Here is a 17,090-nt window from a genome sequence, read left to right on the forward strand (position 1 = left end):
GGACGTGCAGACTCCACACAGACAGTGACCCAGCCGGGAATCGAACCTGGGACCCTGGAGCTGTGAAGCATTTATGCTAACCACCATGCTACCCTGCTGCCCCAATGGTGCAGTGGTCCAAGGAGTAGCAACTTACCTTTAATGTGGCAAAATGCTCAGTTTTCTATTCTGGTCACAATAATGCTAATTCACAGTGTCATACCTTTAGCATATTCAACCAATAAAAATAATTTGGGTGCGACTGTTACAAGTAATTTGAAGTTTGCAAATCATATGGCTCAGGCAGTACAGTTGGCAGAAAATGTCTTACGAGTGTTGAATACGTCCTGTTTTAGTTGGCGCAAATAGAGAAAAGGGTATGATTCGGTGGCGATTACTGAGACATGGTTACAAGGAGATCAGGTCTGGGAATTGAATATCCAATGGTACTCAGCATTTCGGAAAGATAGACATAAAGGAAAATGAGGTGGTGTAGCTTTGTTGGTGAAGAAAGCAATCAGTGTTGTAATGAGAAATGATATAAGCACTGGAGATCAAGATGTGGAATCTGTATGGGTAGAAATAAGGGCCGCAATTCTTCCAAAAGGTTTCTAAGTAGCGAGCGGGAACTGCCGCGAGCTACCACTGGTGCTCAGCCCGGCGAGACCGTCACCACAATACAACGTTAATTGGTCCACTTAAGGAGGCCCCACGGGCTTCACACCACAAATGACTGCTCGCAAGCCGATTCACTGGGACCGTGCTCGCGGGCTCCTGCTTTGCATGGCCAACCTCACTCAGCTCGTAGCCACGGCAGCAAGATGACCGGCCCCACGATTTGGGGATGCAGACCTGGGGTGGATCCTAGAGGCGGTCGAGGCCAGGAAGGATGTCCTGTCCCCCTGAGGGTCCCGGAGTGTCAGCACAGGGCAGCAAGTGCCGCCTGGTAGAGATTGCCTTCTCCTCTTGCTTGAACGCAACAAGGCCACTGAATCGTACCCAAGAAACAGCAAAGGGAAGAATTCCCTGGTAGGAGTAATCTATAGCAGTGGTGTGCAATATAAACCAGGAAATGCTGGGGGTTTGTAGGAAAGGTATGGCAATAATCATGGGTGATATTAATATGCACATAGACTAAATTATTCAAATTGGCAGGGGTAGCCTCGAAGGAGAGTTCATTGAATGTATTAGAGATTGTTTCTGTGTTGTTCCTTGTGTCTTAATAAAGCTTGTAGTCTTAAAGTTGAACTAGATGCTTTATTGTGAGTTTGTTCTCTCTTCAGTGCTTAACATAAAGTTACATCTATGCTGCTAGTCTGTCTTGCTACCAGCTCCCGTTCCTGTGAAGTGTGTCCTGACTTCCTGTTCGTCTGTATTTATATCTCTCCCATGCTCCCTCTAGTGCTTGCTCAGTTGTATTGCATCTACCCAGATATACAATCACCACAGTTTCTTTGAATAAAATGTTGTGGAACCAACCAGGGAGCAGGCTACTCTGGATTTGGTATTGTGCAATGAGGAGGGATTACTTGATGAAATCCTAGCTAAAGATTCTCTATGGAAGAGTGATCATAGCATAATAGAATTTCAAATTCAGTTTGGGGGTGAGAAAGTGGAGTCCCACACTGGTGTTCTGGAATTAAACAACAGTAATTACATGGGAATGAGGTCAGATGTTGCCGAAGTTTAGTGGGCAGCAAGTTTAAAAGGTAGAACAGCTGATGACGAGTGGCAGTTTAAGGAGATACTCAGTTCCTCACAACTAAAATATATTCCAGGGAGGAAGAAAGATGGTAAGAGGGGTAAAAAACATCCGTGGCTGAACAAGGAGGTCAATGACAATATAAAGACAAAAATTAAGGTATACCACGTTGCAAAGGCCAGTGGCAGGCTGGAAGATTGGGAAACTTTCAATCATACTAACAAAAAGAGCTGAGGTAAATTATAAAAGAAAGCTAGTGCAAAATATCAAAAAGGATCGCAATAGCTTCTATAAGTACATTAAAGGGAAGAGAGTCGCTAAAGTGAATGTTGGTCCTTGGAAGATGAAACCAGAGAGTTAATAGTAGGGAGTTCAAAAATTGCAGAGATGATTATTCAATATTTTGCCTCCGTTTACACTAAGACACTGGTACCATCCCTATGGGAACGGGTAATTCTGAGGTAATAATGGGCAGCACGTGACAAAGTAGATAGCACTGCTGCCTCACGGCGGCGAGGACCTGGGTTCAATGCCAGCCCGGGTCACTGTCCGTGTGGAATTTGCACATTCTCACCGTGTCTGCGTGGGTCTCACCCTTACAACCCAAAGATGTACAGGATAGGTGGATTGGCCAAGCTAAATTGCCCCTTAATTGGAAAAAAATAATTGGGCACTCTAAATTTATTTTTTTAAATGTTTTTTAAAAAATCAGAGGTACTAGAAAGGGTGCAACTTAGAACAATCAGCATCAATAGGGAAACAATACTGAACAAACTGTTGGGATTGAAGGCAGACAAATGTTAAATGAAGTGGCAGCGGAGATGGTGGGTTCATTGGTTATAATATTCTAAAATTCCCTGGACGTGGGAAAGGTTCTAGTGGATTGGAAAAATGCTAATGTAACGTCCTTATTCAAAAAGGTAGGGCAGCACGGTGGCGCAGTGATTAGCACTGCTGCCTCACGGCAAGAGGATCCAGGTTCGATCCTGGCCCTGGGTCACTATCTGTGGAGTTTGCATATTCCTCCCATGTCTGCGTGGGTCTCACCCCCACAACCCAAAAAGATGCGCAGGGAGGTGAATTGGCCATGCTAAATTGTCCCTTAATTAGAAAAAATAATTAGATACTTTAAATGTATAAAACAATTATAGAATCTTATTCAAAAATGCAGAATGTAGGAACTTACAGACCAGTTAGTTTAGCATCTGTTGTTGGGAAATTATTAGAATCCATTATTAAGGATGTTATATCAGGATATTTGAAAAGTCAAAATGCAATCCACCAAGAGTCAGCATAATTTTATGAAAGGTAAATCATGTTTGATTAATTTGCTGGAGTTCTTCGAAGATATAACAACTTAAGTGAATAATGGGGATCCTGGAGATGCAGTGGGCGAAATTCTCCCAAAACGGGAGAAATCGTCAAACTGCCGTAAAACCCGGGCGGGTTTTACGGCATCGCGCCCCTTCCCGACGGGGGACCGATTCTGGTCCCCCGTCGGGGCTAGCAGCCCGACGTCGGAGGCCCCGACAAGTCGGGCTTAACGAAAATCGTTAAGCCCGCTTGTCGGACTTAGCGCCGGCTGACGCGTCATATGACGTCAGCCGCGCATGCGCAGGTGGGAAGACTCCACCCGCGCATGCGCGGGTGACGTCATCGCGTTTTTGCGCGAAACCCGCGCATGCGCGGTCCGGGTTGCCCCTCAGCCGCCCCGCGTATTGATACTGCGGGGCGGCGGAAGGACAAATAGTGCGCGGGCATCGGGCCCGCTGCCCGCGATCGGTGGGCACCGATCGCGGGCCCATGGCACCCTTGGCACGGCCGTGGTACTGCCGTGCCAATCGGTGCCATGGTTATTTTTTTCCAGGTGGTCACGACGTTTTTACGAATGGCAGGACCAGGTGTGTTTGCCGTTCGTAAAAAGGTCGTAAAGGGCTGGGACTTCGGCCCTTCTAACAGCTGTGAATCGCTGCCGGCCGTAAAAAAACGGCGGCAGCGATTCGTGTCGGGATTTCGGCGGGGGGGGGGAGAATAGCGGGAGGGCGTCAAAAAAGTCGGGAAGGCCCTCCCGCTATTCTCCCACCCGTCGTGGGGGGGGGAGAATTTTGCCCAGTATATCTGGACTTCTAGAAGACATTTGATCAGGTGCCACACAGAAGATTAATATATCAGGTTAAATCATATGAAAGTAGGGTTAATTTACCAGCTTGGATAGAAGACTGGCTAAGCGACAGAAGACGGAGAGTCGAGGTAAATGGGTCTTTTCCTGAATGGCAAGATGTAACTAGTGGGGTGCCACAGGGATCGGTCCCTGGGGCCCCAACCATTTACAATCTATATGAACGACTTGGATGCAGGGAAGGTTCAACAGGAAGAACATTTTAGATTCAAGTTTGCAGATGACACAAAATTAGATGGGACAGAATGTTGCAGTGAAGAAACAAGGACCTTACAAATGGATATAGATAGGTTAGGTGAATGGACCAAAATGTGGCAGATGGAGGTCGTGATAAGTGTGAGGTCATTCATTTTGGTCAGAAAAATGGAAAGACAACTTATTACCTAAATGGGGAGAGACTAAATGGGAGAGAATTTGGGGTGCTCCGGTGCAGAGAGATCTGGGTGTCCTCGTGCAGGAGGCGCAGAAAATTAGCATGCAGGTAATAAAGAAATCAAATGGAATGTTGGCATTTATAGCGAAAGGAATAAGGTATAAAAGTAAGGAAGTGTTCTGACAACTGTACAAGGCATTGGTGAGCCACACCTGGCGTATTGTGCACTGTTTTGGCAATGGAAGGAGTTCAGAGGAGGTTCACTAGAATGATTCCAGAGAGGAGAGGTTTGTTTTGTGAAGAACGATTTAGACCTATATATGTACTCTCTGGAATTTATAAGAATGAGGGGAGATCAAATTGAGGTACATAAGATTAGAAAGGCATGAATAAAGTAGATGTGGAGCAGATGCTTCATCTTGTGGGGCAATGTAGAATGAGAGGTCATAGTCTCAAAATAAGCGGTAGCAAATTTAAAACAGATGAGGAGAAACTACTTCTCACAAAGGATTGTGAATCTGTGGAATTCGCTACCCGAGAGAGCAGTGGATGCAGGGACAGTGAGTACATTTAAGGAGGAGTTAAAAAAAATATATTGTCATGTGAGAGTATCTTTTAAGAAATGGGTGCTTTTTTAATGGAATATCTGTAGTGGGTGTACCTTTAAGAAATGGGTGTTTATTACTGCAGTGGTGTCAGAGTATGGGTGTAGCTGGGCTGCCTGTCAGCTTTGGGCTTGCAGCTACAGGGTGTGTTTAGTTTCTTTTTAGTTTTGGAGACACTGCAGTCACAGCAAGATGTGTATGAATCTGCAAGCTTATGAATGCCCATTTGGAGGGCAGCACGGTGGCGCAGTGGGTTAGCCCTGCTGCCTCACGGCGCCGAGGTCCCATGCTATTAGAGTTGGCAAAAACATTGCAGTTAACATTACCTGACAAAATGCGAAACGATGAGGTAATTATGGCGGTGGCGAAGCATTTACAATAGCCTGAGATACAGTTTGACTCATTGGAAATGGCAAAAATTCAGTTGCAAATTAAACAAATGGAACATGAGAAAGAATGAAAGCAGCTTGAATACGAAAGAGAGAGAGAGAAGAAAGGAAAACAGAAAGAATAGTCCTAGCAGAACAAAAAGATAAAGAAAAGGAGATACAGTTCGGGGAAAGAGAAAGAGAGAGAGAGGAAAAGAAAGAGAGAGAGAGGAAAAAGAAAGAGAGAGAGGAAAAAGAAAGAGAGATAACTTCGGAATATGGCCATTAACATGACAATTAAAATTTGCGGACGTAAAGGGAAACGTACAGTTGGAAGATAGTGATGAGGATAGTGAGAAAAAGCGTCATAGTTGAAGGCGTGGTGGGTGTCTATTTAAATATGTCCACGTAGTGCCAAGGTTTGATGAGAAGGAGACAGAAGCCTTTTTCATTTCATTTGAGAAGGTAGCTAAACAAATGAAATGGCCATAAGACATGTGGGTATTACTGATTCAAACAAAACTGGGAGGAGGGCTTGTGAAGTGTTTGCATGACTATTGGAGGAGGTATCTGGGACATATGAGGATGTGAAAAAATCCATCTTAGATGTATATGAACCACTGCCTGAAGCCTACAGACAAAGGTTTAGAAATTTAGGGAAAGAATTTGGTCAAACATACATGGAGTTTGAAAGGATCAAACAAAGTAAATTTGATAGGTGGATAAGGACTTTGAAAATACACCAAACATATGAAGCTCTCAGAGCAATTATCCTTTTGGATGAGTTTAAAAATTCAATTCCTGATGCAGTGAGAACTCATGTGGAAGAGCAGAGGGTTAATGCTGCGAGGTTAGCAGCAGAAATGGCAGATGGTTATGAATTAGTTCATAAATCAAAGCTTGATTTCCGACATCAGTTTCAGCCTCTGAGGGATAGAAACTGGGGACATGAGAAATACTCATCAAATAGTTGTAGAGGCAAAAGTGATCTGATAGGAGATAATAAGGAGAGTGTACCTCAGATTAAAAAAGAAATCCAGGAGGGCGGAAAAGAAATGAAAAGTTTCAAATGTTTTCACTATAATAAACTAGGCCATGTAAAGTCACAGTGTTGGTGGTTGAAGAAAAGCACTGGGAAGGCTGATGTGGTAAAACAGGATAAGACAGTGGGGTTTGTTAAGGTGGGAAAGGAAAGCCCAAGTGAAGCGAAGGAGTTGCAACAGATTGTACAGCCGGATCAAGAGTGATTGGTAAGAAGGGGCCAGATGTCTTTAAAGAATTAACTTGTGTGGGTACAGTTTACTCATGTGTATCAAAAGGAGCAGGTAAAGAAGTAGTTGATTCGGAGACTAGGGTGCTGAATTTTAATAAAGGGAACTATAAGGATATGAGGCGCGAGTTGGCCTTGATAGATTGGGGAGAGTTACTTAAAGGGATTGACAGTGGATAGACAATGGCAAACATTCAAGGAACGCATGGAGGAACTACAGAAACTGTTCATTCCTGTCTGCCACAAAAGCAAAGTGGGTAAGAGGGCCAATCCATGGCTTACAAAGGAAATTAGAAATAGTATCCGATCCAAGGAAGAAGCAAACAGATTGGCCAAGAAAAATAATAGGTCTGAGGATTGGTTGCAGTTAAGAAGAGAAAAATACAATATGAAAGGAAGCTTGCAGGGAACATAAAGACTGATACTAAGAGTTTCTACAGATATGTGAAGAGAAAGAGATTGGTAAAGAGAAATGTAAGCCCACTGCAGACAGAAACAGGGGAATGCATAATAAGGGACAAAGAAATGGCTGAGCAATTAAATACATACTTTGGTTCTGTCTTCACAAATGAGGACACAAGTCAGATCCCAGAAATGTTGGAGAATGATAGGTTTTGTGAGAGGGAAGAACTGAGGGAGATCAACATTAGTATAGAAATGTTGCTGGGAAAACTGATAGGATTGAAGGCGGATAAATCCCTCGGGCCTGAGAATCTGCATCCCAGAGTGCTTACGGAGGTGGCTCTGGAAATAGTGGATGCATTGGTGGTCATCGTCCGGGATTCTATAGACTCTGGAACTGTCCCTGCAGATTGGAGGGTAGCTCACATTGCTCCGATATTCAAAAAGGGTGGTCGAGAGAAAGCAGGGAATTATAGACCAGTAAGCCTAACATCGGTATTTGGGAAAATGCTTGAATCCATTATCAAGGACTTTATAGCGGAACATTTGGAAAGCAGTGGCAGGGTCAGTCAGAGTCAGCATGGATTTATGAAGGGAAAATTATTCTTGACAAATCTGTTGGGAATTCTTTGAAGAGGTAACCAGTACAGTCGACAAGGGGGAGCCAGCCGATGTGGTATATTTGGACTTCAGGAGGCATTTGACAAAGTCCCGCATAAGAGATTATTGTGCAAAATTAAAGCGCGTGGGTTTGGGGGAAATGTATTGAGGTGGATAGAAAACTGGTTGGCAGAGAGGAAACAAAGAGTAGGGATTAATAGGTCCTTTTCAAATTGGCAGGCAGTAAGCAGTGGGGTGCCACAGGGATCGGTGCTGGGGCCCCAGCTATTCACAATATATAGTAATGATTTGGATGAGGGAACAAAATGTAACATCTCAAAGTTTGCAGATGATACCAAATTAGGTGGGAGGGTGAATTGTGACGAGGATGCAGGGATCCTACAGCAAGATCTGGAAAGGTTGGGCGAGTGGGCAAATCAATGGCAGATGCAGTATAATTTGGATAAGTGTGAGATTATTCATTTTGGAAGCAAAAACAGGAAGGCAGATTATTACCTGAATGGTTGTACATTGGGAGAGGGGAGTCTGCAGCGGACCTGGATGTCCTTGTGCACCATTCGCTGAAGGTAAGCATGTAGGTGCAGCAGGCGGTAAAGAAGGCTAATGGTATGTTGGCCTTCATTGCAAGAGGTTTCAAGTTTAGAAGCAGGGATGTGTTGCTGCAACTGTACAGTGCCTTGGTGAGGCCACACTTGGAATATTGTGTGCAGTTTTGGTCTCCTTCTCTGAGGAAGGATGTTCTTGCTCTCGAGGGAGTGCAGCGAAGGTTTACCAGACTGATTCCAGAGATGCGGGACTGTCATGTGAGGAGAGAATGACTAGGTTGGGATTATTCTCGCTGGAGTTCAGAAGAATGAGGGAGGATCTCATAGAGACTTATAAAATTCTAATAGGACTAGACAGGTTAGATGGAGGGAAGATGTTACCAAGGTTAGGTGTCTCCAGAACCAGGGGTCACAGCCTGAGGATTCAGGGTAAACCATTTCTGACAGAGATAAGGAGACACTTCTTCACACAAAGAGAGGTGAGCCTGTGGAATTCATTACCACAGGGAGTAGTTGATGCTAAAACTTTGAATATATTCAAGAGGCGGCTGGATATAGCACTTGGGGAGAATGGGATTAAAGGCTATGGAGAGAAAGCAGGATTAGGCTATTGAGTTGGATGATCGTGACCATCCAACTCAAGGACGCGATGAATGGCGGAGCAGGCTCGAAGGGCCATAAGGCCGCCTCCTGCTCCTATCTTCTATCTATGTAAGTCACAATTTTAAGAGATATGGGAGCTTGTCAATTTTTAATGGTAAGAGATGAGTTATGTTGCTTGGGAAGAATATTGCCAGAAAGGGTGGTAATATGTAGAATTCATGGTGAGAAGAGTAGTGTTCCATTATATAATGTAAGGTTGGAAAGTCCAGTGAAGAATGATGAAATTGTAGCAGGAGTAATAGAGAAACTATCTAGCCCAGGAACACAGTTTATCTTGGATAATGATATAGCTGGATGGCAGGTGGAATTGATGCGACTGTGGTTGATAAGCCAATGGAAAATCAGACAACTGAAGTGTTGAAGGACGAATATCCTAGGATTTTTCCGGATTGTGTAGTAACAAGGTCGTAAAGTCACAGGTTATGATAAAGAGGAGAAATCAAAGAGTGAAGATAAAGTTGAAGTGCAATTACCAGAAATGATTTTTGACCTGATGGTTGAAAAAGAACAAGAACAGGTGGAGAATGAGGCGGATATTTTTAGTTAAGGAAAATTGGCAGAGTTACAACAGAAAGATATAGAAATAAAATGGATGTATCAGAAAGCATACACAGAAGAGGAATCTTGAGTGTATACCGGTGTGTTATTACCGTAAAAATAATGTCTTGATGAGAAAATGGAGACCTTTACAAAAGCAGGCGGATGAAAAGTGGGCAGAGGTTCATCAAGTAGTACTGCCGGTAGGGTATAGAAAGGAGGTGTTGCGAGTAGCACATGAGGTACCAGTGGGAGGTCATTTGGGAGTGAGGAAAACTCAAGCTAAAATACAAAAATATTTTTATTGGACTGGACTACATAAAGGTGTAATTAAATTTTGTCGATCATGTCACACATGTCAAATGATAGGGAAACCTCAAGCAGTGATAAAACCAGCGCCCTTAATACTCATTCCAGCATTTTTAATCATTGAATTTACTGTGCAGAAGGAGGCCATTCGGCCCATCGAGTCTCCACCGGCTCTTTGAAAGAGCACCCTACCCAAGCACACCTCCACCCTAACCCCATAACCCAGTAACCCCACACAACACTAAGGGCAATTTTTGGACACTGTGGGCAATTTAGCATGGCCAATCCACTTAACCTGCACGTCTTTGGACTATAGGACAAAACCGGAGCACCCGGAAGAAACCCACGCACACACGGGGAGAAAGTGCAGACTCCGCACAGACAGTGAACCAAGCTGGGAATTGAACCTGGGACCCTGGAGCTGTGAAGCAATTGTGCTAACTGCTATGCTACCTTGCTGCCCTTTGAAGAACCTTTTACAAGGGTCTTAATTGATTGTGTAGGACCGCTTCCTAAAACGAAGATTGGGAATCAAAATCTTTTGACTATAATGGATTTGTCTACTAGGTTTCCAGAGGCCCTTCCAGTACGCAATATTACAGCTAAAAAGATTGTGGAGGAGTCACTTAAATTCTTTACTAGATATGGACTAGCCCCAGAAATACAATTGGATCAAGGATCAAATTTTACCTCAAGGTTATTCAAAGAAGTTATGGATAGCTGAGGAATAAAACAATTTATATCAACTGCGTACCATCCAGAATCGCAGGGAGCATTAGAAAGGTGGCATCAGACATTAAAGACAATGTTGAGGGCTTATTGTCAAGATTATCTAAAGGAATTCCATTCATACTGTTTGCAGTTAGGGATGCACCTAATGAGTCAACCAAATTCAGTCCTTTTGAACTAATTTTTGGTCATGAGGAAAGAGGATCAGTTAAATTGATTAAGGGAAAATTGGTGAATGAGAAATCTGAATTTAGATTATTGGATTACATGTCAAATTTTAGGGAATGATTTAATGGAGCAGGTGAATTGGCTCGACAGCATTTAATAGTTGCACAACATGTAATGAAATGAGTGGTGGACAAGAAATCCAAAGTTCGTAGTTTTGCCAGTGGAAATAAAGTTTTAGTATTGTTACCAGTGGTAGGTGAACCTTTAAAAGCAAGGTTTTGTGGACCGTATCAAATTGAAAGGAAATTAAGTCAGGTGAATTATGTGGTAAAAGCGCCAGATAGAAGGAAAACCCACCGCGTCTGTCATGTGAATATGCTTTTTTTTTTAATTTTTAAATTTAGAGTACCCAATTATTTTTTCCAATTAAGGGGCAATTTAGTGTGGCCAATCCACCTATCCTGCACATCTTTTGGGTTGTGGGGGCGAAACACACACAGACATGGGAAGAATGTGCAAACTCCACACGGATAGTGACCCAGGGCCGGGATTTGAACCCGGGTCCTCAGCGGCGTAGGCAACAATGCTAACCACTGTGCCACCGTACTGCCCTCATGTGAATATGCTTAAAAGGTACTTTGAAAGGGAAGGGAAGGAGAGAAAAAGGAGGAGGTTTTAATGATTCTAACTCTAAAGTGACAAACCAAATCCAGCTGACTGTGAATTTGACATACCTCAAATTAAATTGGAAAACGAGGAGGTTCTTAAAAATTGGGATAAATTGTTGAGTTGCCTTCCAGAGGAAACACGAACTGACCTGAAAGAGCTATTGATATCTCATGGGCACGTTTGTGGAGATAAGTTCGGAAGCACTAAAATGGCTATACGTGATGTAGATGTGGGGAATGCTGTTCCAATCAAACAACATCCATAGAGACTTAACCCTTTAAAATTGGCACAGGTAAGTATGCTTAAAAATGGCATAATTGAAGTGGGTTGCAGCCAATGGAGCTCACCCATAGTCATGGTACCAAAACTGGACGGTACCCAATGGTTATCCTATCCCACGTTTGGAGCATTGCATTGAGAAAGTGGGACAATCAGCTTTTATTTCCAAACTGGATTTACTTAAAGGTTACTGGCAGGTACCATTATTCGAAAGGGCGAAAGAGATTTCAGCTTTTGTAACTCCAGATGGTATATACCAATTCAAAGTTATGCCATTTGGAATGAAAAACACCCCAGCCACATTTCAACAGTTAACTAAGAAAGTTGTTTACAGGATTATCCAATTATGCGGTATACATCGACGATCTGGTAATTTTCAGCCAGACCTGGAAAGAACTGATTTAAAGCAACTGATGGACTTGCTGAAGAAACGTCGAAAATTTCAGTGGACAGCGGAGTTTCAACAGGCATTTGACTGCCTGAAAGCTGTGATAACCAATGCTCCTGTGTTGAAGAATTACAAGGGACTCTGTAGAACATAGAACATAGAACAGTACAGCACAGAACAGGCCCTTCGGCCCTCGATGTTGTGCCGAGCAATGATCACCCTACTTAAACCCACGTAACCCGTATACCCGGTAACCCAACAATCCCCCCATTAACCTTACACTACGGGCAATTTATCATAGCCAATCCACCTAACCCGCACATCTTTGGACCGTGGGAGGAAACCGGAGCACCCGGAGGAAACCCACGCACAAACGGGGAGGACGTGCAGACTCCACACAGACAGTGACCCAGCCGGGAATCGAACCTGGGACCACTGGAGCTGTGAAGCATTGATGCTAACCACCATGCTACCGTGAGGCCCCGATTGATCAGATTGAACTAAAGTATCTGACTTTAAAGAGAAATGCAGAGGCGTAGAGAAATGGATGGATCGTGCAGAGCCCTTCTTGTCCAAAGAGACTGTCAATCGAGAAGGTTTCCAGTTGGAGGAAGCAGAACAAAAATATTCTATGTTATTATTAAATGTTTGCTTGTTTTATTTTGTTAAAAAAAAACATTCATCATCCATATTTCTTAAAGGAAAGTGGAAAGGTGAAAAATGAAACCACCTTGAAGTTGATGGTTTATTTTTTTTTCTTGGGGGTGGTGTCATGTGAGAGTACCTTTAAGAAATGGGTGTTTTGTATAGAATAGCTGTAGTGGGTGTACCTTTAAGAAATGGGAGTTTACTACGGCAGTGATGTCAGAGTGTGGATGGAGCTGGGCTGGCTGGCAGCTTTTACTTTCGCTTTGGGCTTGCAGCAGCAGGGTGTTTGTAGTTTTGTTTTAGTTTTGGAGACGCTGCAGTCATAGCAAGGTGTGTATGAATCTCTGCAAGCTTATGAATGTCCATTTTGGTGATTTCAACATGGTAACTGTTCTCAGTAGTGACGTTAAACCTGATGTCTTTCTGTACAACGGATTATTTTTGTCTTATGGATGTTAAAAGGAAAGTTGAAGGATTACTTACTTGTATTCTTTGGGGGATTTATTGGTGTTGATGTTTACTGTGGGTTTGTAAAGTGTTAACTGGTTTCATAAATAAACATTATTTTAACTTAAACAGATGTTGGCTCTCTGCACCACACCTGTACCCATCCTTGGGTTAGATGGGGTTGCAGGGTTACGGGGATAGGGTGCAGACCCTATGGGCTGAATGGCCTCCTTCTGCACTGTAAATTCTGGCCTCCTTCTGCACTGTAAATTTTATGATTCTATGCTGCCAACTCCTGCAACCCTGACCCCTTATAATAACCCGCCTCCATCCACACCAACAAAACCTATGCTTCCTTAGTCCAGCCCCGCACCTTCCCCGCATTCGCTGGCAAGTAATAGTGCAACAAGTTCAGTAGGGTCAAGCCCCCCCCCCCCCCCCCGACTTCCACCCCTTTTGGAGCACCACCTTCCTTATCCTAGCTACTTTCCCTGCCCACACAAACAATGAGACCCAGCCTGTCCACCCCGTGAAAGAATTACTTTGGCAAAAGACCGGCAGACACTGGAACAGAATCGGGAACCGTGACAAAATATTATTTTTTACTGCCTGCACCCAACCTGCCAGTGACAAAGGGAAACTGCCTCATCTCTCCAGGTCCTCCTTCATCATTCCCACCAGGCTGGTGAAATTTAGCTTACGAAGTCGTGTCCAGTCCCGTGCCCCCCTGCAGCCCCAAATACCTAAAATGAGTTGTGGCTTCCCGAAATGGCAACCCTCCCACTCCCTCCCCTGCACCTAGAGAAGGCACCACAAAATACCCACTCTTCCCTAAATTTAATTTATACTCGAAAATCGCCCCAAATTTCCTTCGCAACCCCATTATGTCCCTCACCGGTGAGCCTGGGTCTGAAATGTAATGTCTTGGGCCACGCCTTTGAGATTGGCCAATTAGAATACGAGTTCCCTGATTAGTGGCCCAATCAGGGAGCCCGTTTCTCTGTATACAACAGGGAGTGTCACATCATCTGCACTCCCAGTGTAGACAGCATGCTGAACGCACCTGGTTGTACGTCTGTTGGTTTTGTAAATAAAAGGAATTCTGGTGAAAGGACTCCTGCCTCCGTGGACTTATTACAAACTCCTTATAAAATTCCACTGTGAATCCATCCAGCCCCAGTGCCTTTCCCGACTGCATCTTCCCTATCGCTGCCTGCGCTTCCTCCAACATGGCCCTCTCCCACCCCTGGACGTTCTAGTCGCTCCAGAAACCCCCTCATCTCCGACTCATCCGCCGCCGGCTCCTACTTCTACAAGCCCCTATAAAAGTCCTCTAACACCTTGTTCACCTGCTCTGCGCCACCACCAACCCACCCATTTCTATCCCTAATCTGTATGATCTCCCTCGCTGCTGCCTGCTGCCCGCCAGCAATCGACTGGCCTTCTCACCATACTGATACACAACCCTACGTGCTCTCCTCAACTGCCAAATCAGCCTTCCCATAGACAGGTCAAACTTCAATTTAAGGAGGAGTTAGATGGATTTTTAATTAATGGGTTTAAGGGTTACTCAGAACAGGCAGGATGGTTGGAGATGAGGCCATGATGAGATCAAATATGATCGTATTGAACTGTGGAGGTGGCTCGAGAGGTTAAATTGCCTGCTCCTGGTCCTAGTTCTTCTGTTCTAAGAAATAACTATTCTGTTGTTTTGCAGCTCTTGGTCTGTAGCCCTGTAGGTAGCAGCATCTCACGCACAATCTAGAGTTCTTGATTAATATGGGGATTTCTTCATTAATGAGGGGATCAGGGGTTATGGGGAGGAGGCAGGAGATTGGGGATGAGGAACATATTAGCCATGATTGAATGGCGAAGCAGACTCGGACCAAATTACCTAATTCTGCTCCTCTATCTTATGGGATGTTAGTGTTTATCTTAAACTCCTGTAAGCAGCTGGTACACCCACAACTGGAGTATGCATCCACAGTGTGGAATTGGCGCTTTCAGAGAGATAGGCAGCTTATAGAGAGATGCAAAGATCTATTACCAGGAAAATGGAAGGCAAGAGGGGAATACCTTATGAGGAACGTTTAAGAATTCTTGGATTACAATCTTTAGAGAAGAGAAAATTGAATTTTGATTTAGTTGAAGTTTATAAATTGATATGTGGCCTTATCACCTCTAAGCCTGAAAAGTTCTTTCCTCACAATTGCAGCATTTTGTGAGGTCATCAGTATGAACTACAGAAAGTTGGTTCACATCTTGATATTTGTAATTTTTTTAACGTAGAATTGTTGATCCTTGGATTGCTATGTCTGATTTTATTGTGATGCTGAAAATGTGCTGACTTTTAGAAGGTTTGTTAGAAACATGGTGTGATCTCTCTGTATGTATTGTCTGATATTGTTGTTGATGTTTCTTGTTTTTAATTCTGTGCCTATGTGCTTCACACTTTATGGCAATAAGATAAATAAATAAAAGATCTGAATTCCAGAATGGCTGCCCTTGAGATCAAGGCAGAATTTGACCATGAGTGGCATCAAGAAACCTAGCAAAATTGGAGTCCATGGAATTTGAGGAAACCTCTTCACTGGCTGGGTTATACCTAACACCGAGAAAGATAGCCATGATTGAAGGCTGATCAATCACCTCAACCCCAAGGCATCACTGCAGAATTTCCTCGGGGATGTGTCCTAGGTCCAACCTACATCTTTGATGACTGTCCTTGCTGATGACTGTACAGTGTTCATTTCCTTTCGCAACTTTTGGAGCATGAACAGTCTGTGCACATTTTTCAGCAAGAGCTGAACATTGTTTTAGGATTGGACTCCTGTGTGGCATAAATGTTACTTGCCACCTAATTGCCAAGAAGTGGTCATCTTCAATTAGAGAATTTATCCACTTCCCATGGCATTCAATGGCATTACCATTGCTGAATCCTCTGCTATTAACACCCCAGGGGTTACCATCGTACAGAAACTCAACCGGAACCAGACCAACTGCATAAATACTGAGGCTAGAAGAACAGTAAAAAACACCTTCTTCATAATTCATCTTTCATTCTATCCTCACCTATCGCCTCTTAAGTTCCATTGGTTTCTCTCTTAGATATCCATTTCGAATTCCTTATCCTCTTTAGGTTGTCCTTGTTATAGAGTGTGCCAAGCCAGGATTCTAATCTGAAAGAGCTGCAGGCATATTAGGGTATTTACTTAAAACTAGTTTATATACATTATTTACAGTACGTACATAGTGGTTTATGGGGAAGGCTCATCTCCTTTCAGGGCTTGCGCATCTGCTGCCTTGAGTACCTACCATGTGACTGCCTGATATCTGTGCTACAGCATCATGGTCCTTCTAGATTAGCATATCCATTCTGTCCCTTTATGAGAATCGCTTATTGTCACGAGTAGGCTTCAATTAAGTTACTGTGAAAAGCCCCCAGTTGCCACAATCCGGCGCCTGTATGGGGAGATTGGTACGGGAATTGAACCGTGCTGCTGGCCTGCCTTGGTCTGCTTTAAAAGCCAGCGATTTAGCCCAGTGTGCTAAACCAGCCCCTCAGCCCTGAGGCCTAATTTCTCCTTAACCTTGCACATGCTGGAGTTTTAGAACCCTGTTTGTACTTCCATTCTTCCAATCTGCTGCAGTATGCGATCCTCCTCATTCCCACTTCTTGCTCTACCTTCTATAGCACAGACTTCTGACATTCTTCCTCTATACTTGAGTCACAAAACCACCATGCTGGTATATTGCCGTCACCATATTCCTAACTTTTTTCTTTTGAAACACCATTGAAATGCTTGATATATTGTCACTTAATTTTACTGTACTCCTTAGTAATAAAAGTCGAGTAGGCGTAAAAATGTCTTGTAATGTAACAGTAAAGTGAAAATGCCCATGCAGCTCTGTGCTTTTCTAAATGTACGTTTTATTCCCAGCCTGAATGTATAATTAAACTTAATGGTTTTTATTTTTCTCTCCGTACCCGCTTAAGTGACCAGCCTGATGACTCTTCTCAGCAGGGTTATTCCCCTGCTTTGACCATGGATGATCTCCTTCACCCTGACCCAATAGTTCCTGCGATGAGCAATCGTCATTTGGCAACTGCTGAAAGAATACCACCCCAAAAAAATGTTTTCAGCAACATAAGCCCAAGCAGCAGCTTTGGAGGCAGGGTAAGTTTTTAGCTTCTGATTGATGGGTTTA

The 17,090-nt window shown here is 43.6% G+C and overlaps 1 protein-coding gene across 4 annotated transcripts in view; it reads left to right on the forward strand.

The window, feature by feature from the left end:
• The window catches only part of ccdc18 (coiled-coil domain containing 18), a 182,276-nt gene that overhangs the window by 22,690 nt on the left and 142,496 nt on the right, over positions 1-17,090 (forward strand). For all 4 annotated transcript variants that reach the window (XM_038793852.1, XM_038793853.1, XM_038793850.1 and 1 more), the window contains one exon: positions 16,879-17,059. In XM_038793852.1, the coding sequence (XP_038649780.1) occupies positions 16,879-17,059 (181 nt within the window). The remainder of the gene's footprint in view (positions 1-16,878; positions 17,060-17,090) is intronic.

This window comes from Scyliorhinus canicula, chromosome 4 (genome assembly GCF_902713615.1).
Source record: "Scyliorhinus canicula chromosome 4, sScyCan1.1, whole genome shotgun sequence".
Classification (NCBI taxonomy): Eukaryota; Metazoa; Chordata; class Chondrichthyes; order Carcharhiniformes; family Scyliorhinidae; genus Scyliorhinus; species Scyliorhinus canicula.